A 21,228-nucleotide genomic window follows, 5' to 3' on the forward strand; every position below is an offset into this window, starting at 1 on the left:
CTTCCACAGGTGTCAGCCCTGCATCCCCCACCTCCCACCTTATCTTTCTCCCTCTCAACAAATCTCTTACCTGCCTGATCCTGTCCAGCGCTGCTTCTTGGGGGATTCAAACTAATGCAACCAGAATCCCTCTGTGGGAGAAGACTGCACCTTACTTGTGTTGAGAAATGCACTATGCCCTGCTCTGGGTGGAGGGTGACCCCAGGGATGCTCAGTTCAAACCAAAGAGGCCCTAACCTAACCTCTAAGGAAGTCAGGTGCTGGGAATGGAGGAGCCTCCGTTGGGCTGATTTCAGCGGGGCATCTGGATCTGTAGGCCTTGGCGGGGGAGATGCAGAGGCTGAGGGGAACACAGCGGCAGACAGAACGGAGGGGAGCCCATGAACTTGCCATGCGGGCAGGGATAGGAGAGAGAGGTCATCAGAGCATCTGTGGGGCCACAAAGGGACTCGGCAGCATAGACACGTGCTGCTGTCTGTGGTGGGCATCCCCGTAAGACCTCCAGGGAGCCAATTTTGTCCACCAATACTTGGGCAGGTGGATTTCTTGGGAGATCTAGAAAGGATACAGAGTTCTCTGTGTGGGTGGGCAGAGAAGAAAGAGGCAGCTCGTACACAAAGCGCTTAGAGACTAATAGCATTATTATGGCTATCATGCTGAGCATTTTATAAACATTATAGCATTTAATTATCAAAACAGCTCCATACGGTAAGAATTATTAACATATCCATTTTACACATAAGAAAACTAAAGTTCAGAGGGGGTGGGGAGCTTGCTCAACATGGCAAGCAGCTGGAGGAACTCAGATTTAAATCCACGTCTCGCGAGGTCCAAGGCCAGTGATGTTACTTCTGGCAAAGTGCTGACCCCCTTTCAGCACAGCAGTGAGCAGCGGGTACAGAGACATGGTGTGAGTGTCTAGGCTAAGGGGCCACAGCAGAGGCTAAGCCCCTCTTCCCAGAATATAGTTTTGTCTCCAGTGTCATTGGCCGGCCGCTGGTCACTTGCACTTATGGACGCCTTCTTGGGTGGCAGGCTTCCGCCACGTGCTGGGGCACAGCGAGCCTATTCCCTACGACATGTAGGGCTATGGGAAGACACAGTTCCAATTCAGTCTGACCAAAGTCACAATGGTGAAGACATGCAGAGGAGGGTGCTGCCACTTTGCTGGCTGGAATTCTGCTTCTCCTCAGCAGGGACACAGCGAGTAAGAATACGTCAAGTTCCCAAGGCAGGTGAAAGGGAGCGGGGAGGAGGGGTCTTCCGTGCAAAGGCATAGGGGCCCAAGGTCTGGGGTTCCCAAGGGAGAGGAGGAGTCCTGTGGATGGGGAGTGGCCATCTCGGGCTGACCCTTTGGGCCCTGGATCGCGGGTGGGGGTAAGGAGGCCCATGCTTTGCTGTTCCCTTTGACCCAGGCCCCGTTCTTCTTGTCCAGCTGTTGCTAATGCTGGCGGTGCTAGAAGTGTAGCTTGAGTCTGTTTGTTCGACTGCTCACACTCCATCCTCTCATGGTCTCTAGAACAGGCTTCACTGACTGCCCCGTACCCAGCACACAGGCACAGTCCCCCATAAGCAGCTGGAAGAACCTGGCCTCCCGGTCACACGGAGGTCCCGATGGTCTCCCTGCCCCAAGTTCCCCTTCTTTTCCCCTACTGCATTTTGTTTCTACTTCTGCGTGGGCCCCTGGTGCACAATTACCCACGAACCTCACAAGGATGAGGCATTCAACAATCTAGGGAGATCTGGCCTGCAGTCCTTCAGATCTCAGGCTGGGCACGGTCCTCATGCCAAAGGGTCTGCTTCAAGGCCTGAGCCAATGGGAGGTGTAAGGGGCTGAGAAGAGTTGGAACCACCCACAGAGGTGTGGATTCTCTGCTTTCTCTGGGGGAAAGGGTTTGCCACTGTCACAGGCGTGATGCAGTCCTCAGGGCAAACTGACACATAAGCGACAGCTCTGCGTACGCTAAAAACAATGGAGAACTTGGGCCCCCACTGAGGATGATGCAGTCCAGCGGTGCCAGCAGGATCAGAAACCCCTGGGGGGCTGGTTAAGCACAGGCTGAGGGGCTAGGGTGGGGCCTAACAAATTCCCAGGTGATATTGATCCTACCGGGAACTCATTTTAGACACAGAGGCTGCCGGAGCCCCAGGTAGATGGACTCCTGGGTGTACTGGCTGCCAAAGGTCCGCACGCAGCCGCCCCCTTCTCCAGGCCATGCATGAGCCCCACCCCTGTGACCAATGTCTGACTCACACCTCACCCAGGGGCACCAAGGCTCGCAACTCTGGTCTGATTCACACTTGAGAGCTCCCTGTGGGACCACGCGGACCTCCCTCTAGTGAAGATCTGGACACCATCTACCATTCACTCCTCACAACAGCCCCATCAGGAAACTGTGGCACAGAGAAGTTAAGTGGCCTGGCTGAGGTCACACAGCTGCTTACACATGCAGCTGCCTGACCCCTAGGCTCCCTGACTTGTGGCTCTGACCCGCAACCCCAGTGACAACAACCCCTGGCAGGGCCCGTTCACAGGATGCTTCAGAGATGCTCCCTCCCTACATCCTCTCCTCGACTCCCTCTGTAATCTGAGGTTTGTCCACTCAGCACACGAAGAACGTGAGGCTGGGAGGAAAGTGGCTGGCCTTACATAATCCACCAGTGACGGCAGAGGTAGGACGGGAGCCTGGACTCCAGGTCTCTCGGTCAGTTTCTGGGGTGACAGGAAACACTCACCCTGGCTTATTCGGAAGAGACACCTCTAGGCTCCAGCATCGCAGGCCCCCGGCTCTATGCGACAGACCCGGCCCAACGACAGGTTGGAACTACTCACCCCAAAGTTCCTTTCCTTTGGCCTTGCTACCAAGAGTTTGGAGAAATCACCGCTGGGGCCATTTTTGCCCCTCCCACGACTCTGACTTAAGTGAGAGGTCTGACAGTCCCTCACCGGCGGGGACGCACAGGGGCGAGAACCCTCCCCCCCCGCCTGCCGTCCAGAGGCCCAGGGCCAGGGGCGCTTCTGAACAACACTGACGGCACAAAATACTTGGGGTCAAGGGAAAGAGGTTCTCGTCCTGCCTCCGCCACTTCCTGGCTGTGTGTCTTCAGTCAGGCCACTTGCCCTCTGAGTCTCAGGGACACATCTGTAAAATGAGGATAATTCCATCTCCCTCCAAGGTCGATGGGAGGGTTAGATGAGATGAGGTGGATTGGACCGTAAGATGGAATAAGCTACTGGGGCCCCACCTGGCTTACTCGCCAACGACAGAGACAGTGCTCTACAGTTTGGGAAGTGTTGACACAGGCAACATTTGAATAGTCAGTCAGTCTGCCAGTCACTCGACAAACCCTTCTCAGACACGGCTCCATCCCACACGTAAAGCTAAGGACCAGGAGTATTTTATTAGCACATTTGACTCTAACAACCACCCTGTGGGGTAAAAAGCATCAGCTCCCAACTACTTGAGGCTCAGAGAGGGCGAGTAATGCCCCAGACCACCCAGCAGGGCAGAGCAGGGACCCCGGGACTGCAGGCTCCCCTTTACGTGCTACTGCTTAGACATCAGAAGGCCCCATCCCAGCCGCAGCCACAGCCCAACCCCACTGGGGAGCTGAAATCTCCCGCGGACTCTTCTCCTCCTGATGCTCTTGGCTCCGCGGCTCCAACAGAGCACAGACACTCTGCTCTGGAGCCTTAATACTTAGAGGAGTTTTGTCTTGCTGCCTTTTCTAAAGACTCCCGAGTTCTAAATGGACAAAGCCACAAGATGAGAGAAAGAGCGCAGGAGACTGACTTTTTATGATCCAGCCAGAGCAGGGGGAAAATGACTCCAATAGATCTCAAGTTTTATGTGCTCCAGACATTCCGCAGAGCCAGAGATGGCTTCTCAGCAATGCCGACGGTACATTAAAAGCTCATTTTCCCAAACATGGTACTGAATATGCACTCGGAGGAAAGGGCCATTATGCCGGGTAATGTCGAAGCTGCAGCTGACGGATGCTGCTGTGATTTTCCCTGAATTCTCCCTCATGACTCGGGAGCAGGTCTCAGAGGGAGAGGTAGTCTGCCAAGCTTGGCATCTCGCCCAGAATGGAAGTTAAATGCCTGGCCCTTGCAGCCGTTCGCGGCCAGAGGGTCACGGCTCGGATTAGGAGCCTGGCAGGGGGTGGTGAGGATGGCCACCAGAGGGCACCTAAGTGATCATAAAATGTCACAAACTGTTTTGCAAATCCCAGCAGAAGGGGTGTCGACTGGATGTGAACGAGGAAGTCTGGAGAGGTGTGAAGTTTCCTCTTTTCGGGCTTCTGCTGCTGTTCTCTGGCCCCTAAGGCCCAACCCCAAGGCTACCTCCTCCAGGAAGCCCTCCCTGCTCCTACTCTCCTCTGAACTCCTCAGTATTCATCTGTTCCTTATTCCAAGCTAACACTTCATACTTCATGCTATGCTTCCTTATGAACATGAATGGCTTGACTCGGAGTCAGATAGATAACGCGGGTCTCAGTCCTGGCTGGCCCACTCCCTTATTCATTCACTCACTCGTTTGAAGGCTGTTCAGTTAGATATTGGAATACCTGGGAGTCAGCCTGCCAGGGTTCAGATCTGGGCGCCACCATTGACAGTTGTGTAGCCAAGTGATTCGCCTCTCTGTGCCTCTGTTTTTTCATCTGTAAAGTGGCAACAATAAGAATACCTCCTTCTCGGGCTGAAGGGTGAAATGAGATAACAAATAGAAGGACTTAAGGGGGTGCCAAGCACAGCATAAGTGCTAAATAAATGTTAGCAGACTACAGTCAGAGATAATTCAGCCACTGTGTAGGAGAAAAGTTTGCCAAGAGGAGATGGGGTCAAACCAGATGTGGTCTTTGCCCTCCAAGGGCCAAGATAAGGAATCTCTGCCCACAGTGAGCACGCAGAGCATGCCCAGGGGCTGGCCATCGTGGTTCCGTTCTTGGCGATGCCCTCCTGCCTGCCAAGGGGGCGGTGAGGCTGAAATGAGAGCCACAGGGAGAGCCAAGTGGACAGCACGCTAAGATCATGGCTGCTGTGGCCCGGCCCCTCCCCCAGGTTGGGAGCACTCCGGGGGCATCTTCAAATCCTCTGTGGCTTAGGTTTCAGTCCTCAGGCAACCTCCATTCACCTGTGCACAGCCTGAAGGGTGCAGAGAGCATGGAGCTCAGAGTCAGAGGCTCATGTTCAAGTTTCAGACCCACCCTTCTTCTCACTCTGTGACCTTGGACACGCAATCTCTCTTCTCCCATTCATTCCGTCAATGAACAGACATTGAGGGTGATCCGCTAAGGCAGGCCCTTTGCCAGATGCTGGTGCCAGAGAAAGGCCTACGCACTGACCCACCTTCAGGCTGTCCCAGGCTGGTAGCACAGACGGACATATGAATGGACAGCCACCTGTCTCCATGAACGCAGACTGATCCCACCTTTATTTGTACTTTTCATATACCTTTCATCATGGAGTGGGTTTTTTTTGTGGTAATTTTGATTTTAAAAACTATCGCAGAAAGATACTGTTTATCTCGATTACTGAGATTTTTGGTGCTCCCTCAAATGTTTAGATTGAGGCAAGTGACTCACTTGTCTCACCCACTCCCAGCCCACAGCATCCCGACAGCTTCAAAGAGAAGATGACTTCTGAGCTGGATCCGAATGCAGGAAAAGGGGTTCAGCGGGTTGACAAGGGGGAGGATCCTCCTAAACCAAAGAAACAGCTGGCAGGGGTCCTCAACCAGGGCTGATTTTGTCCCCCGGGGGACATTTGGCACTGACTGGAGACATTTTTGATTGTGATTTTGACTGAGGGCGGGCTACCAGAGGCCAGGGATAGAGGGTGGAGGCCAGGGACCCTGCCAGACATCCTACAATGCCCAGGGCAGCCCCCCCCACAGAGAACCTTCCCACCCCAGATGGTGGTAGTGCTGGGTTGAGAAACCCTGCACTAGAGCACAGAGGTGTGAGACATCGTGACATCATGCTACCTTGGGCTGCTTGCTTGGCCTCTAGTCTCAGTTTCTGCGTCTGAACAATGGGGACACTAACAGATTGCTGGGAGGAGGCAAGGGGACCAAGTCTGTACACAGCAGGTACTCAGTAAATGCCTATGAGCCCTCTTTTCCCCCTTTGAACACGCCTCAAACTTTAGAGCAAACAGTTCTCAGGAGAGACAGCGTCCCTGGGTTCCAAAGAAAACTGGGACACGGAAAAGAACACATTCTGTTCTTTTCCGACCTTTCTCTTAGTGAAAACCACGAGTCTTATCTCTCAACAAACGGGAGCCTGCTCCCAGAGAACTAGCCTGTGTATTGGCTTATCATGGGCCTGAGTTTTAACAGGGAGTGAATTTTTATGACCGAGTTATAAACCTCTGCAAAAACCATTTTTAAACTAAAAAATGCTGACAGGTTCTTAACTACTATAGCTGCTAAATTAAGCATGAGGGATGGGGTGGGGGGGGCAGGAGAGGGTGGAGGAAAACAAAAGTGCCCTAAAAGAGTTAGTGGAGGTAAAATAATGTTCATTAAAAATAGAAAAACAAACACACAAAAATCTTTTGTGTTCAACTTCACACTCGTACATCATAATGTTCCAGTAAAAGGCCATTTCCCCCTGAGATAATAAAAGAATTGAATTTTTCCTTATCGGTCATCTATTTTTCTAGCTGAAGCTATTACTCCCGCTCTGGGGTTGCTAGGCAACAAGAAATATTAATAGCGGCTTTTATTAGCTTAGCTTTTGCAGCCGAGTACCAGAATGAGAAAATGGGAAACATAAATGTGTTACATAAATCTTTCAACCTTTCAGAGCTGGTGTTAGTCTCTGTTTTCATAATGATTTATTGAAGTGATGGTTCATTTATGAGAAAAGGGAGTGCAGGATAAGAAAACGGAGCAGTCCCCTGCAGGAGTGTTTGAAAATAAATAATTATAGCAGGAGAGCAAAAGCTGTTTAAAGCCATTTTTCTGAGTTTTATAAAATGTAAAAAGACATATTTCTTTCGCATACTGCCTCTGAAAAAACAGGGGGCGGGAGTTGCATCCAGACTTGGCTAAATATAAAGAAACCTGTGGGCCTCTGGTTACCCCCACTTGAGGATCCTCAGGGGCCTGTTGTGAGATCTGCACCCCCATGCCCACCCCCAGAGAGGAATTAGATAAAAACATGGCCCCCAGGAAAACCTCAAGCTGGAGTATCCCCATGAACCCCTTGTTCTTACTGAGATGGATCCTGCCACTGGTCAAGCAGCCCGGAGAAGTTGGGTTTGCGGCCCTTGCCTTCTTGGCACGCAGTGGGACTGTCACTTCTCAGTTGCTTTCAAGCTCTGGGCCCTGGCTGTGGTCCTGGCGGAGGTAATACGCTTTCCTCCAGCCCACTCTCCAGCTGGGGCCCTCTCCCTACCCCCTGCACCTCAGCCTCTGACCTGCCTTTCTTGGCACCCACCTCTGGGCCTGGCCCCTGGCAGGTGAGCCAGCCTGACTACTTCCTGCCCCAACAAAGCCGACTCCCAGCAGTTCTGGCTGGACAAACGTAGATACGAGGCTGAAGCCACCCAAACCCCATGAGCAAAATGAATAATTAATAGAGTAGCTTACATTTATTATGAGCGCTTACTGTGTGCCTGGCACTGGGCTGAGCACTCTTCCTACATCCGATCGTTCAATCTTCACACATTCCTATGAGGCAAGTAACATTACCTCCGTTTTACAGATGAAGAAACTGAGGCTCACGGAGGATTAACCCCTTGGTCTGAGTCACAGGGTGGAAGGAAACAAATGGTGGAGCTGGGTTTTGAACTTGGGTTAGCTTAACTCCAGAGCCCATGCTCCTAACTCATAGGTGATACCAAATGTCAAGAAAACAAAAGCACATAAGCAAAACAAAATGATATCACAATAGATCACAAAAATGGCCACGAATTCCTGCCCTCCCTGCATCCACACCCTTCTGCAACATGACGCTGACATTTCTCCCTTCAAGAAGTGGGGCCTATTTCTTCACTCCTTGAATCTAGGCATGGTCACATGCCTGGCTTTGGCCAAGAGGACATCAGCAAATGTGATGCGAGTCGAGGTTTGAAAAGTGGTTGCACCCTGCAATCTGTCCTTCCTTGATGCTGTTGGGAACCCTGTGGCCACTGCCACGTAAACAGACCCAGGCCACCACGGGATGAGAGACCACTGGTTCCAGCCAACATCGGGTCAACTGCCAAGATGTGAACAAGATCGTCCTCAACCAGGCAGTCCCAGCCAAGCTGCAAGCTGACCTCAGGAATCAGCCAAGCCAGTCCAGATCAAAAGACCTACTAACCCATAGAATCACAAGAAATAGTAAGAGTTCATTGTTTGCTGTAAGCCACTAAATGTTGAGGTGGCTTGTTACACAGCAAAAACTAACTGATAACAATCATAAACTAAACCAAACCAAACCAAAACAAAAAAACAAATTAAATGCATTAAGGACAATAAAACAAATAAGTTGGTTTGGGGGTTCTCCATTGCCCCCTGTAGCTCAGTCATCCAGACAAGGTTGAGGGGGGTGTCTTTGGTCCCTTTTCCTCAGACTCAGGAGGGGAATCCCCTACATCTCAGCTTGTGAGATTCACATAGAGGTAGACCAAATCTCCTACGGGGAGGAGGGATAAGGCAGGGAAGGGAGGAGGAGAGAGAGGAGATTGGAGGGGAAGAACAGAGAACAGGAAGATGGGGGGGTGGGTGTTAGGAGTATATCAAGGACTACCCAGAGTCAGTACACAGGCCCTGCTCCTAAGCTCTGATCCCTGCGCCACACTCCAGGCCCAACTCAGCACTGCAGGCTCTCTCATGGGAACCACCTCTAAAGCAGGGGGCTGAAGTGGCAACCAAAGACTGCCCAGCCCCCTCCCTGAAAGCCTGCCCCAGGACACTAGCCTGGAAAGACCTCTCCCTTGGCATGGGGTCCCTGCGCCATGGCTCCTAGCAAGATGCTTTGGGACTGGGACCCAGAACACAAAGGATCTAAAACTACCAGTCTAGCACTCAGGATTTTGATCCAGGTTGGTAAGACTTGAGCCCCCCGGGCGAGTGGCATGGGTGGTGGTGGTGGCGGAAGGTCTATCCAACCTCAAAGCCATATACTTGTCCAGGGTGTCATAGCTGACAGAGCCATTATCCCGCTTTTCCCATTTGTGAGTTCGCCACAGTTGGCACCCCAATCCCCATTTCATAGGTGGGCAAACTGAGGCTGGGAGAGAAGTGACTTGTCCGAGGCCCCAGAGAAAGCAAACAAGAGTCAACTCTGGGAGAGAACGCTTGAATGCCAGCTGCATGCCACGCCCGTGCTAACCGAGGCCCAAAACTGCACCACCCAGCTCCAGCGACCCACCGGGCTCGGCTTGGGGAAAACCCCAAACTTCCCAAGTGGCCAGAACCGACGGCTGGAGTGGGGACAGCTCTGCCAGGACTCCTCTCCTGTCGGGCCTGCCTCCACCCACTCGAGGCTCTCCCAGGGCTCTCTCTGATCTCGCAGGAGGTATAGGTTCCCCGGGACTTGTCTGGCAACACCCAGCATTGTCCCTTCCCAGGATAGTTCCTCTCCTGGGTATGCCGGGACCATAAGCTCGAACATTTCCCAAGGACGACTCCAAATAAATTATTTCAGACTTAACAGAGGCTGCTTAATAAATTCCACTCTTCTAGTTTCTTTGGGTATTTTAGAAACTGATTTATACATACAATATCTCTCTCAAAATGAGACAATCAACACAGGATAAAATTATTGAGTTATGAAAATAGGGGTCAGATGGAGGTGCAATGCTTTAAATTAAACCGGCAAAATGTATCTTTCATACTAAATTGACTCTTTTTGTCTTGGAAATGAATGTTTAATCAGTTAAGACGCTGAAGTCGAGGGAGAAGCTTTAAGCATATTTAATTTTGTAAAAGGGGCCCAATTCCAATATCGCACAGGATTCCTGCCAGCAGCCATACCTTAAAAGCAGAAAAGCTGACTGCCATGCATGTCAGGAGGCCGCCAGGCTGGGACAGGGGACCAGAAGGAATCGGTGGCCTCTGGGACGAGAGCCAGAAGGGCCTGGCATCAAGGAGACGGTTGTCAGACGCCCTGGCCTCACCCACCTCTCCAGGGACATCCCTGACGCATCTCAATCTGTGCAAACAGCATCTGTGACCTCCTGGCCATCGGGGCACCTTCTGGGCCACCTGCGGCCCTACAGCCCAGCTGCTCCATCTCTCGGGCACCTGGTAAAACTGAGAGGCGCACAGTAGCGGACAGAGCTGGGCTCGAGTTCTGCTTTGGTTTCTCAATAACTGTGTGACATTCTTTCACTCATTTACTCGTAACGTGTTTCTAGAACCTGCTTTGTGTCAGGTCATCGCTTCCTAGAGGTGCCTCTTCTGGGCACACACAGCAGCGTGCACTGATTCTATCAGAGCATTTACTACATTTCCAGAAGTGGAGACTTCACCTGTCTCTCCACCTGCACCAGGAGTTCCTCGAGGGCATCTTATAGAGCCAGGGCTCAGAACACTGCCTGGGACTTAGGAGGCTCTTAATAAAGACTGTTGCACAGGTGATCACCACAGTAGGTTGAAAACAGCCCCCCAAAAATGTCAGGTCCTAATCCCTGGAACCCGTATTTGGGAAAAGAGTCTTTGCAGGTGTGATTAAGTGAAGGTTCTTGGGATGGCGGGATTATCCTGGATCATCCCTAAATGCTATCACACGTGTCCTTATGAGAAAGGCAGAGGAGACTGCACGGACAGAGAGAGGGGGCCACGTGAGGTCGGAGTGATGTGGCCACGAGCTAGGATAGCCAGCCACCTCTAGAAGCTAGAAGCAGCAAGGGAGGGATTCTCCCCAGAGCTTCCAGAGGAAACTCACCCTTCCTGACACCTTCTAGCCTCCAGAGCTCTGAGAGAACCAATTTCTGGTTGTTTTAAACTACCACGTTTGGGACAATTTGTTCGAGCAGCCCTCGGCTGCCTGCTCCGAGCCTCCGTTTCCCGATGGAACGATCCCTGCCTCCCTCCGTTCTCGGGAGCAGCGTGTAAACAGTGTGTAAAGCCTTCCGCACTGTGCGTGACACCTAGCAGGTGGCGACACAAATTCTAGCACCACCTTCAGGATGCACGTCCACACACGCGCAGACACACACCTGCCTCCCTACTGCTTGGACAAACTTGAGAAACTTGTCTCTAAGGGTGCCTTGTGTCTCTTCACCGGAGAGTCCCAACAGACGGGCGTGATGGACATGTGTTTATCGGGTTTCCCATTTGGTCCAATAGCCCTCCCCTGGACAAAACAGTTTGGCTTCTCTTTCATTATAGAACGAGGGAATATAAAACTCAGTGAGCCCTTGACAACTGATTAATGGAAGAATTAAAGCTATCTGAATTTGTGAAGTCTCTTTAACATGAGCTAGTTTTAAAGAAATCTGGAAAATGACCGCAAAGTGCCTATTTGGACCAAGCCCAACCAAAACATACCCCAGGAGGAGTGATCAGAAGGTCATTTCTGACATACAGACAACATTCTTTGCAACTATCAGAGCTATTATAACCAGGTGGCCCTATAAAGGTACCTGGCGTATCTGCAATCTGTTCCTTTAGGTAAATGAGACTCATGGGAAAACCTCCCTATTTGGTTACAGTGGGAATTCACTTTTATTACTAATAATCACAATAATAAAGATTCCCTGATTGTTTACTCTCTGCCAGGCATTTTTCTAAGACTTTGCACACATTATCCCAAATACACTTCACTGCAGTCTTGAGGTGCATACTGTTAGGATCCCAACGCAAGGGAATGAAGCTCCAGAGGTGGATCCAGGATGTAAGGCAGGGCTGCGGGACTCCAGAGCCCACACGCTAAGCACTACCCCCACAGTCTCTCCTGCCCACCGGCACAAAGGCCAGCAGGACCGGGGCCCAGGACAGCAGCCATACCGACCCTTGCACTCCCAGCCTTCCCTAGGGCACACGCCAGAGGTGTCCGCTGGCCCTCCCTTGCTTGTGTTACCATAACCCCCCAACAGGGACAGTCTGGAGTAGTGACGTTTTGTGAGCAATGAGCTGGCCAGATGGCTAAAGCACATCATTCTAACAAAGTGGAACTAAAACCGTATGGCTCTGGAATCTTCAGGTCTCTTAGAGAAGAGGAAGCCGAGGGCCTGCATTATTGATGGGCCCCAAAGAAAGGTATTCCTCAAGAAACGGAGTATCAATTTCCACTGAGCACTTCAGTCTGACCCGGAACATCCCTCCCTCCTTTTATTTCTCACCTGGATTCAAAGAAGGAAAAAATGTGATGTAGCTTACAGAAATACATAGAGGATACCAGCTTTTTTTTTTTTTTTTTTTTTTAAGCAAGGAGCTTTGGTGGTAGTAAGAGTACACAGTAAATAAAACACTGTCAAGATTGCTACAGTATACACTGCATGTCCGAAGGTCCCAGGCATCTGCGGCCTCTGAGCATTCTCGGCAGAGATAAACTTGATCCACCCAACACCATGTGATTTTGATAGGAAATCAGCTATGCAGTCCCTCCTCCCCTGCCACAGGTGAGTCTGTGACCCAAGCTGACAGAATCGAAGATTGCTTCCTCCTGGACACAATGGTTGCTGGTCCGGCTGTGCTCCAGCATGGTCCTCCCTGGAAGACCCAAACTGTCACTTGCCAGAGATGTCAGGGAAGATGTCAGCTACAGTAGCCATCGTGCCTGCTGTGTGGAAATGGGCATGGGACAGGGCCCTAATGGCACTACTGGGGTTTCTGGATCCAGCCATACCTGAAACCCCTTGTCCACCCCCGGATATTTCAGTCTTTTTTGCTTAAGCTAGTTTGAGTTTGGTTCCTGTCACTTAGAAATGAACTTAAGAGTTGTGACTAGTATATAATATTATATACAAACAAAAATAACCATAGTTATTCAGGAGAAGTACTAGAATTCCCTTTAGGGACTTTTTCTATTATACCAAAAATCCTCTACTAGTTTTCTACAGCTCTTGATTGTTCAAATCAGCCATTATGCTAAGAAGTCATGTATCTCCTTAGCATGGGATTCAGGACCCTTATGATCCAGGTGCTACTAGCTCTTTCACCTCCTTCTCTCTCTTGGGCTCCAGGTCCATTTTCTCCTGCCCTATAAAGAGAATGAACCACATGCTGTCCCCAAGAATGACATGAGCCCTCCTGCCTCTTGCTTTCGTACATGCTGTTCCCCCAACCTGGAAGGTCCTTTCCTGTCCTAGTCTGCCTGCTGATTTTCTACTTATCCTGGAAACTTTAACTCAGCAATCACCCTTCTCCCTGGCAGCTTAAACAAGAAACAAGATACAATATTTTAAAAATATTATGATTCTATTTATATGAAATGTCCAGAAGAGGCAAATATCTAGAGACAGAAAGTAGATTAGTGGTTACCTAGGGCTGGGGGTTGTGGGGGGTTGAGAATGAGGACTAAGGGGTATAAGATTTCTTTTGGGGGTGATGAAAATGTTCCAAAATGGACTGTGTTGATAGTCATATAACCTTGTGTAAAATCTGTCGAGCTGTACACTTTAAATGGGTGAACTGTATGGTGTGAGAATTGTATCTCAATAAAGCCATTATAAAATAAAAATGAGATTATACTATTAGAAATAACAACAAAACAGATAATACCAAGATACTATAAACAGAGCTCCAGAAGTTACCCGTGTGAAGACACAAATTACCATCCATGCCCACCCCTCATATTCTGCAGACCCCATGCAAACATCCGAGCCCACACCCTGCACACAAGCAGAGGGTCCTCATCAAAACATTGGCATTCTGCTCCTCTCTCAAGCCCCTTCCCTGCTGGATCCAGCAGAACCATGGGGGGTGACAGGGACTCACCGTGGGCAGCTGGCCCGATAGCAGGTGGCTGTCCTGGGCCAGCATGTTGGACACCATGATGGCTGGGAGGTCCATGGCCTGGTAGGAGTAGGCAGGGAGCAGTCCGTTGGGCGTGAGGCTGTGACACAGCGAGTGGTAGCCGGCTTCGTGGTCCCCCAGGTGCAGGAGGGATGGCTCAGGGAGGTTGGGAGGTGTTATCGGGGGGATCTCATAGTCTTCGTTGCTCTCGCTCTGGCTGTTGTAGGTCTAAAACATCAAAAGGGCATGTTGTTGGGAATCAGTGCCTTACAACTGCAGAACATGCTTAATAGGACCAATAAGAGCAACAAAATAGTAACAACTTCTTGACAAAGGAAAGAAGGGATGATTCCCTGGAAGGCAGACAGTCAAGATGACCCTATGACTTGGTCAGATTCTCGCCTCATCTCCAAATGGGTGCTCCCTCCCACTAGAGGGTCTGTATACAAAACCCTGCTCCCCTGGAGAGTGGGACCCATTCTTGTTCCTGTCTTCTTCATTTTGCCATCAGATCTGGACACTGCAGCCCACCACGAGTCCATCTTCCCAAACCCACCCATTTTACAGATGGGAGAATCCAGGTCCAAAAGGAAAGTGGCCCATCCAAGGTTAGTCAGAGTTAGGAATGGAGCTGAAGTATCCTGATTCCCTGCCTGGTGGTCTTCCAAGGCAGTTGGACACCTTTCCCTTGTGTGCCCTGAACACCCAGCCCAACTGGGTTCTCTCCTGGTCTTTCTCATCTCCGTAAATGGTACAAAGACAGCTCCAGAAGCACAAGCTAGGAGCCATACTGGACACCTTCCTCTCCAATCCTTGTTTGTTCGTTTTCCCCCTCACTGCACTGATCAGGAAGCTCCGGTACAATGCTGAATAGAAATGGTGAGAGTGGGCAGCCTTGCTTTCTTCCTTAACTTAAAGATCTCAGTGTTTTACCACTAAGTACAATGTCTGCCATAGGTTCTTACAGGTGTCCTGGAACAGCATGAGGGCATTGCTAGTTTGTCAAGAAGGTGTTTATTTTTCTTTCAGTTGTGCGTGGTTTGTTGTTATTGTTGTTTTACTTTTATTGGACTCATTTTCCCTGCATCTACTGAAAGCTCAAGTGACTTTGCTCCTTTAATTCAGTTAATAATGGTAAATTCTTCACTTGGTTTTTCTAATGTTAAAACAACCTTGCATTTCTTGAATCAGTATCTGTGGGATTTGAATCTAATTCAATGGAAGACCCACAGCTGGTGCCTGAGATTAACAGAATGGCCAGGAGAGGGACCCAAGGAAGACTCAGTCCCTCCTGATCAAGCTCAACACTTAGGTGGAAACCATGTCCTGGTAGGTCTCAGATCTGCTGAAAACAATTTCCTCAAGCCTTTTTTTTTTTTTTTTTCAATCAAGGAATATAAATATCTAGCATTTATTGAGCATATAGTATGTGCCAGGTACAAGCACTTTACAAACTATTTACTTGCCCAAAGTCACATAGTTAGAAAGAAGCCTCACTCCAGTTACCTCCCTCTTCCTCCAATTTACACTGTCTCCAAAGGAAGACACGTCTTGTCTGTAACACAGATCCTGGGAATCTGGGTCCTCATAATCCTTAGAGTAGGGGCCAAGTCATTGCCAAATTGAAGGCTTGGGGACCAAGAAATAGGCTTTGGTCCAGCCTTGATATTGATGAGGTTGGCAAATTAACACCTCCTTCTAAACTGTGAAGATCAAAAGCACTTTTTCTTACACAGGACCCCAAACCAACCCTCTTCCTTACCATTTCTTACCTAGAATAATAACCATCATGATTCCTGACCACCCATCATGCAGGGTGTTTTATATGGGCACCATCTCTAATTCTGTTTTTTGTTCCATAATTTCCTAGGACACATTTCCTATGGAATGTGTCCCTAATACCCCAGGCATGTCTATAATGACCTCCTATATTTCCCTAATTACAAATGTGTGTCTAATATGACCTGGGATGTCTCTCTAATTCCCCAAGTGTGTTCACCCTGGTGTGGGTTATCTCCCTAATTCTCCAGGTGAGTCTACCTTGACATGAATGTCTCCAGGGTTCCCCAGTTGAACAATTTTTTCCCCAGCTTTATTAAGATATAATTGACATATAATTAATCTCTAATTCTTAAAAGAATCCTGTATTTATCCCCATTTGACAGATCAGAAAATCAAGATCTAGAGGCTTCAGCCAGGTTCAACAGTAGGAGGGATCTGGGTCTGATCCACCCCTTTCTCTTGTGACACAGCAACGTCTTCAAGGAGTCTCTAGGCACCAGTCCTCCACGTTGAGACTCTGTCCACTGTGCACCCAGTGCCCACCCTCCAAATAAATACATTCTGAACACTCTGTGCTTAAAGACTAGTATGTCTCTACTGGAGAACAGGGGAGGGGGGATAGAGGGAGAGAGAAAGAGTGAGAGAGAGAGAGAGAGAACCCTCCAAACATCTTAACATGGGCACCCTGGGGGGGATGAAAATGATTTTTCAGGTTGTATTTTGATGCACTTTGGGGCATATATGGGGGTGTTAATGTAATTTTTCCCTTAAGTGCATCTTCTCCAAGACAAGGTGCCCATAGGTCAACTGGTATAATATTATAGTTAAGGGTATGAGTGGTACAGGGCTTGGTGAAGGGAGACAGCTATATGGGGGCAGAATGGAGGAGACAGAGTACCCCTGAGTAATCAGAAATGGGTGGAGGAGAGAAAGCACGCTGTGCCCCTCTTGCTCCTCTACGCCTGGCACCTGGCTAGTAAAACCCCCACCACGATATGAACCCAACCACCCAGCCCTTCTCACCATCACCAAGAGAGCTGAGCCAAGCTCTGGCCAAATTTCACCAGAAATCATGGTCACCAGCTGTGTGATGTCTTCATGCCTCCGGGATCCACTCCCTCCTAGCTTATTCATTTCCATGGCGGTTCTACCCAGCCTGTCTTCTCTCCTCATTCTCCAACACCCCCTCTGCCCCTTCGCCCAGTGCAGATGACCAATCACCCTCGACTTCCCAGGGAAAACAGAAAATAACCCTAACAGCATCCTGACACCAGAACCACAAACTTGCTCCTGTTTTGACGCCAGAAGAGCCATCCCTCCTTCCTAAAGCCAATCTCCCTGCCCATGTAGGCAATGATCCTCCCCCCTCCCCTTCCCCCTCTGTCCAAGGACCTTGGGCATCCCATGAACCCTTCTTGCTCCTGGCTCTCCGGCCTCCCCCTCCGCTGGACCACTCTCCTCAGCACTGAAACATGCTCACCTCTCTCTGGTCTTGCACACGCCCCCACCCCTCCCCAGCTGCCGCCACCTCCTCCCCAGTCCACACCCGTCTTCCTAAAAAGGCTGTCCTCACCTCTCAGCCCTTCTTCATCTCCCACTCACTACACAGCCCACTGGGACCTGCCTCCTCCACCCCCAAGGCCCCCACCACCCAGTGGCTTCCACGGTGCCAGATCCAATCAGCTGTTTTCAAACCACATTTCACTGTCTCCTCAGTGATGTCGGTCCAACTGATCCCTTCCCTTCATCTTGAGAACGCCCCTCCTTTAGTGTCCAGGACCTCACGCTGCCCACCTTTTTGCTCCCCCTTCTCCTTCTCCCATGCCAACTCCTCTTCCTCTACCCAACCTTCCACGCTGGAGATTCTCAGCCTCAGTCCTGACTCTTCTCCTTTCCTGTTCTACACCCTCTCCCCAGTTGGACCTTAGGCTCAGTTGTAATTCCCAGCTAGGAGCCACATTTCCACCTCCAGTCTTGGCACCCATCTGAGCTCCAGATGTGAGCATCTGAACATCTTCCCCGCTCCAATATTCCCACCTGGTGTCTCCCAAGCATCTCAAGGGAAACATGTGCAAAGCTGCAGTCACATTGCCCTTCCCCAATGCTGCACCTGTGTGTCCCTCATCCGGTCCTCCATGCAGTTAATAAAGCCACCAACTTGGGGCTTACCCTCGGTCACCCCTCAAATCCAGTGAAACTCCTCTGAACTATCTTTTAAACCTACCCACTTCTCTCCATTCCCACCACCACCGCCCTGGTCCAGGCCACACCATCTGCTACCTGGACAACTGCCACAGCCTCTGTCCTGGTCTCCTGTTCTTTTCCCCTGCAATCCATCCCCTTCACGTAGCCAGAGTGGTCTCTAGAAAGATGATCACCTCACCACGCCACTCCCATGCTTACCATGCTTTGATGGCTCCCCACTGTCCTGAGGATAAAGTCCGCAGTCTCAAACATGGCCCTGTCATCCTCACATGGCTGCCCCCCATGACCCTTCTAGCCACAGTGACCTTGCCTGCCTCCAGGCCCTCGCACTGGCTGTTCCCTCTGCGGGAATGCTGTGCTCACCACACATCCTCCCTTCATCTGGCTCATTCTTACTCGTCCCTCAGCAATAGGTTGGTTTAGAGGACTTCCCTGATACTCTCTAGAGTGGGTCAGAGCCCATTACACAGCCCCAGGTGGCTCTGCGTTCCCCTCGGAAGCACTCATCGAACGCGTAGTTAACGAACTGCTTGCATAATTATTTGTTTAATGTTTACTGTGAGTTCTGCCAGGAGAGCCCTTGTTGGTCCTGTTTCCCAGAACCTGGCACAAAGTAAGAGCTCAAAAATAATTAGCTGAATGGATGATGAGCCAGGCCCCAGGGCAGACGCCATGAGCATACATCTCACTCAGTCTTCGTGGCGGCCCTGGACATGGGTGATATTTGTCCCTGTGGCACAGGAGTGCTGTGTGTGGTCAAGCGCCAGAGGGCCTGGGTTTGAATCCTGGCTCCACCACACACTAGGTGTGTGACCTCAGGCACACTCCTAACCTCTCTGTGCCTCAGTTTCCTCATCTGTGAGGAGAAGGTAATAATGGCAGGTGCTACAGGGCGGCTGTAAAGAGTCACCAGATCAATATATGGGGACTGCTCAGGACACTGCCTGGTGCGGAGTCAGCCCCCTCGGTGGCGGCTGTCATCGTTGCCCCTGCTGCTCTTGCTCAGTTTCAGAGACGTTAAGGAACTTCCCTAAGAACACACAGCAAGTAGACAGCAGCTCACGCACTCGGTACCCTCACTGTGAGCATTCCGAACTCCTCACACCCCAAGCCCGTGTGCCGTGGGGTGAGGTCTGTCTTGGGCCTCACTATCGGGATGGGCTGGGGGCCGACTGGCTTTAGGTGGGACTCGGCCATGGGCATCATATCATCCCAGAAAGCAGGGTCCCAGGAAGCCTCCCCCAGCTCCCCTGCCCATCCCGCAGCAAGACTCCCCTCCTCACATCAGCCTGTGCAGCCCCCAGTATCACACATGCCTCCAATTATTTTTTATTCTTACTTACTTTTTACTTGTGTCTCCCAACCCCCACCCCCTGATCCCAGGCTCTATGAGGGCAGGGATAAGACTGTCTGGTCACCAGCACCTAGCACAGTGCCTGGCACATAGTAGGTGCTCAGAGTGTGGTGAATGCGCACACAAGACGGGGACTGTGCCAGACTTTAAGTTTAGCGCTCACCTAGGTGGATCTGTATCTGTCGCTCCTGACAGATGTAAGTCCTTCAGGCATCTGTGGCTTCTGCCTCTCCACCACCGCCTCCCTGCCCGTCCCACCCCGCCCCCCCGCCAGCTCCCAGAGCAGGGGCTGGTGCACAATGCTAAATGACTCACAGGTCCATTCCTTTCGTTTAAAAGCCAAAACCGCAACACACTGGAACCAGCCCAACCAACCAGAGCCTTTTGCAAAAATGAGCATCTGTTGTATCAAAATATTGGAATAACACAATTATGACAATTCATTTAAAGAGGCGATTAGCACACTTAAAATAACTAAACATGCAAACACTACATGCCTCCCTCGAACGCAATCAAATCCTAAATGCACGACACCCGACTACCGCCCCATTCTGCTACTGTTTCTTACCGAGCACCTGCCGCGCGCCAGCCGCTGGAGCTGGCTTGCCCACACACATTCTCCATCAAACCCACGTCAGTTCTGCAAAGAACTCATAGGACTATTGTCTCCATTCTGCAGGTGAAGAAGATGAAGCTGAGGAAGTGGGCGTGTCACATAGCTAGGAAGTCTTGGACGGGATTCAAACCCAGGTCTTGTGACTCTGAATCCAGCACTTTCCCACACTGGGTCAGAGGCTTCTTCAAGATTCCTTTCTCACTCCCCCTAAGAGACGGGCTTCCCCGCCTCCACTCTTGCTAAGGTCTTTTCTCCCTTGGGGGCCAGTTATCCTGTGAAAATGTCAGATCACATCACTCCCTTGCTCACCACCCTCCGGCAGTCCCCTTGTCACTCAGAGTAAGAATGGGGCCCTTATAATGGCCTCCTACCCCATGCTGTATGGTCTAGTGTCCCCACTCCCACCTCCGTCTCCCTTACCTCCCAGACATCTCCTGCCATTCTCCCAGTTCACGCCACTCTGGTCATGATTCTGCCTCAGAGCCTTTGCACTGACTGTTTCCACTCTCTGGAACACTCTTCTCTCAAATACTCACACAACTCATGCCTTTGCAGCTCATGTTTACTCGAATATCCCCTTCCCAATGAGTTCTACCCTCACTGCTCAGTTTAAAATCACAAACCACCAGCCATGCTCCATTTTCTGTTTGTTTTTATCACTTTTGTGTGTTTATCACCTTCTAACATTCTTCATATTTTATTGATTTATTACCTATCTCACCCCACTAGAATGTCAGCTCCATGAAGGAAGAGATTTTCATCTGTTTTGTTCACTGCTGTATCCCCAGTTTCTTCAACAGTAATGAGTGCTCAAAAAGTAAATGGATGAATGAACGAATGAACAGATGAACTTCTCATCAAATGCCAGAAGCAAGAGTAGGAAGAAAATGAACAGACTGGCAGACCATGAAGATCCCCCTGCTGGGAGAAGGCTTGTCTTAGCTGGGACCCAAGGGTAGGATAGGTGGTTTCAATCAGTCCAGCGTTCCTCCCTCCCCAGAAGTGGTGCATGAAAAACCATAACTGATTGTCCTTTCGGGGGAGAAGTGGAGGGAGGAAGCATCGAGGCAAATGGCAGGGCCAGGATGTGGAGTTTACCAACACGCAAAGGGGTAGAGCTCCCCAACCACGCAGAGGTGGGTTATGAGGCTGCTAGAATCACCTTGTTCCTCAATTCTTCCATTTGTGCTTCTCTTTCCAAATAACTAAGGAATGGAAATTCATAACAAAGCAATATGGCTGGGGTAGAAGGGGCAGGCAGAAGGACAGACTGCCATGCTCTTCGCGCACCAGAAAGGGAAGAATGCTAGGCTGATTCCAACATGTGGCTTGCCCTTTTTGGTCAGGGAAGCCTAAGCCTTCTCCTGGAG

General features: G+C 50.4%; 1 protein-coding gene across 5 annotated transcripts in view; it reads right to left on the minus strand.

Moving 5' to 3' along the window:
* The window catches only part of TOX2 (TOX high mobility group box family member 2), a 130,562-nt gene that overhangs the window by 33,918 nt on the left and 75,416 nt on the right, over window positions 1-21,228 (minus strand). For all 5 annotated transcript variants that reach the window (XM_032419856.1, XM_032419858.1, XM_032419859.1 and 2 more), the window contains exon 3: window positions 13,884-14,129. In XM_032419856.1, coding sequence (XP_032275747.1) covers window positions 13,884-14,129 — 246 coding nt within the window. The remainder of the gene's footprint in view (window positions 1-13,883; window positions 14,130-21,228) is intronic.

Source organism: Phoca vitulina, unplaced genomic scaffold, assembly GCF_004348235.1.
Source record: "Phoca vitulina isolate PV1807 unplaced genomic scaffold, GSC_HSeal_1.0 scaffold22, whole genome shotgun sequence".
Classification (NCBI taxonomy): Eukaryota; Metazoa; Chordata; class Mammalia; order Carnivora; family Phocidae; genus Phoca; species Phoca vitulina.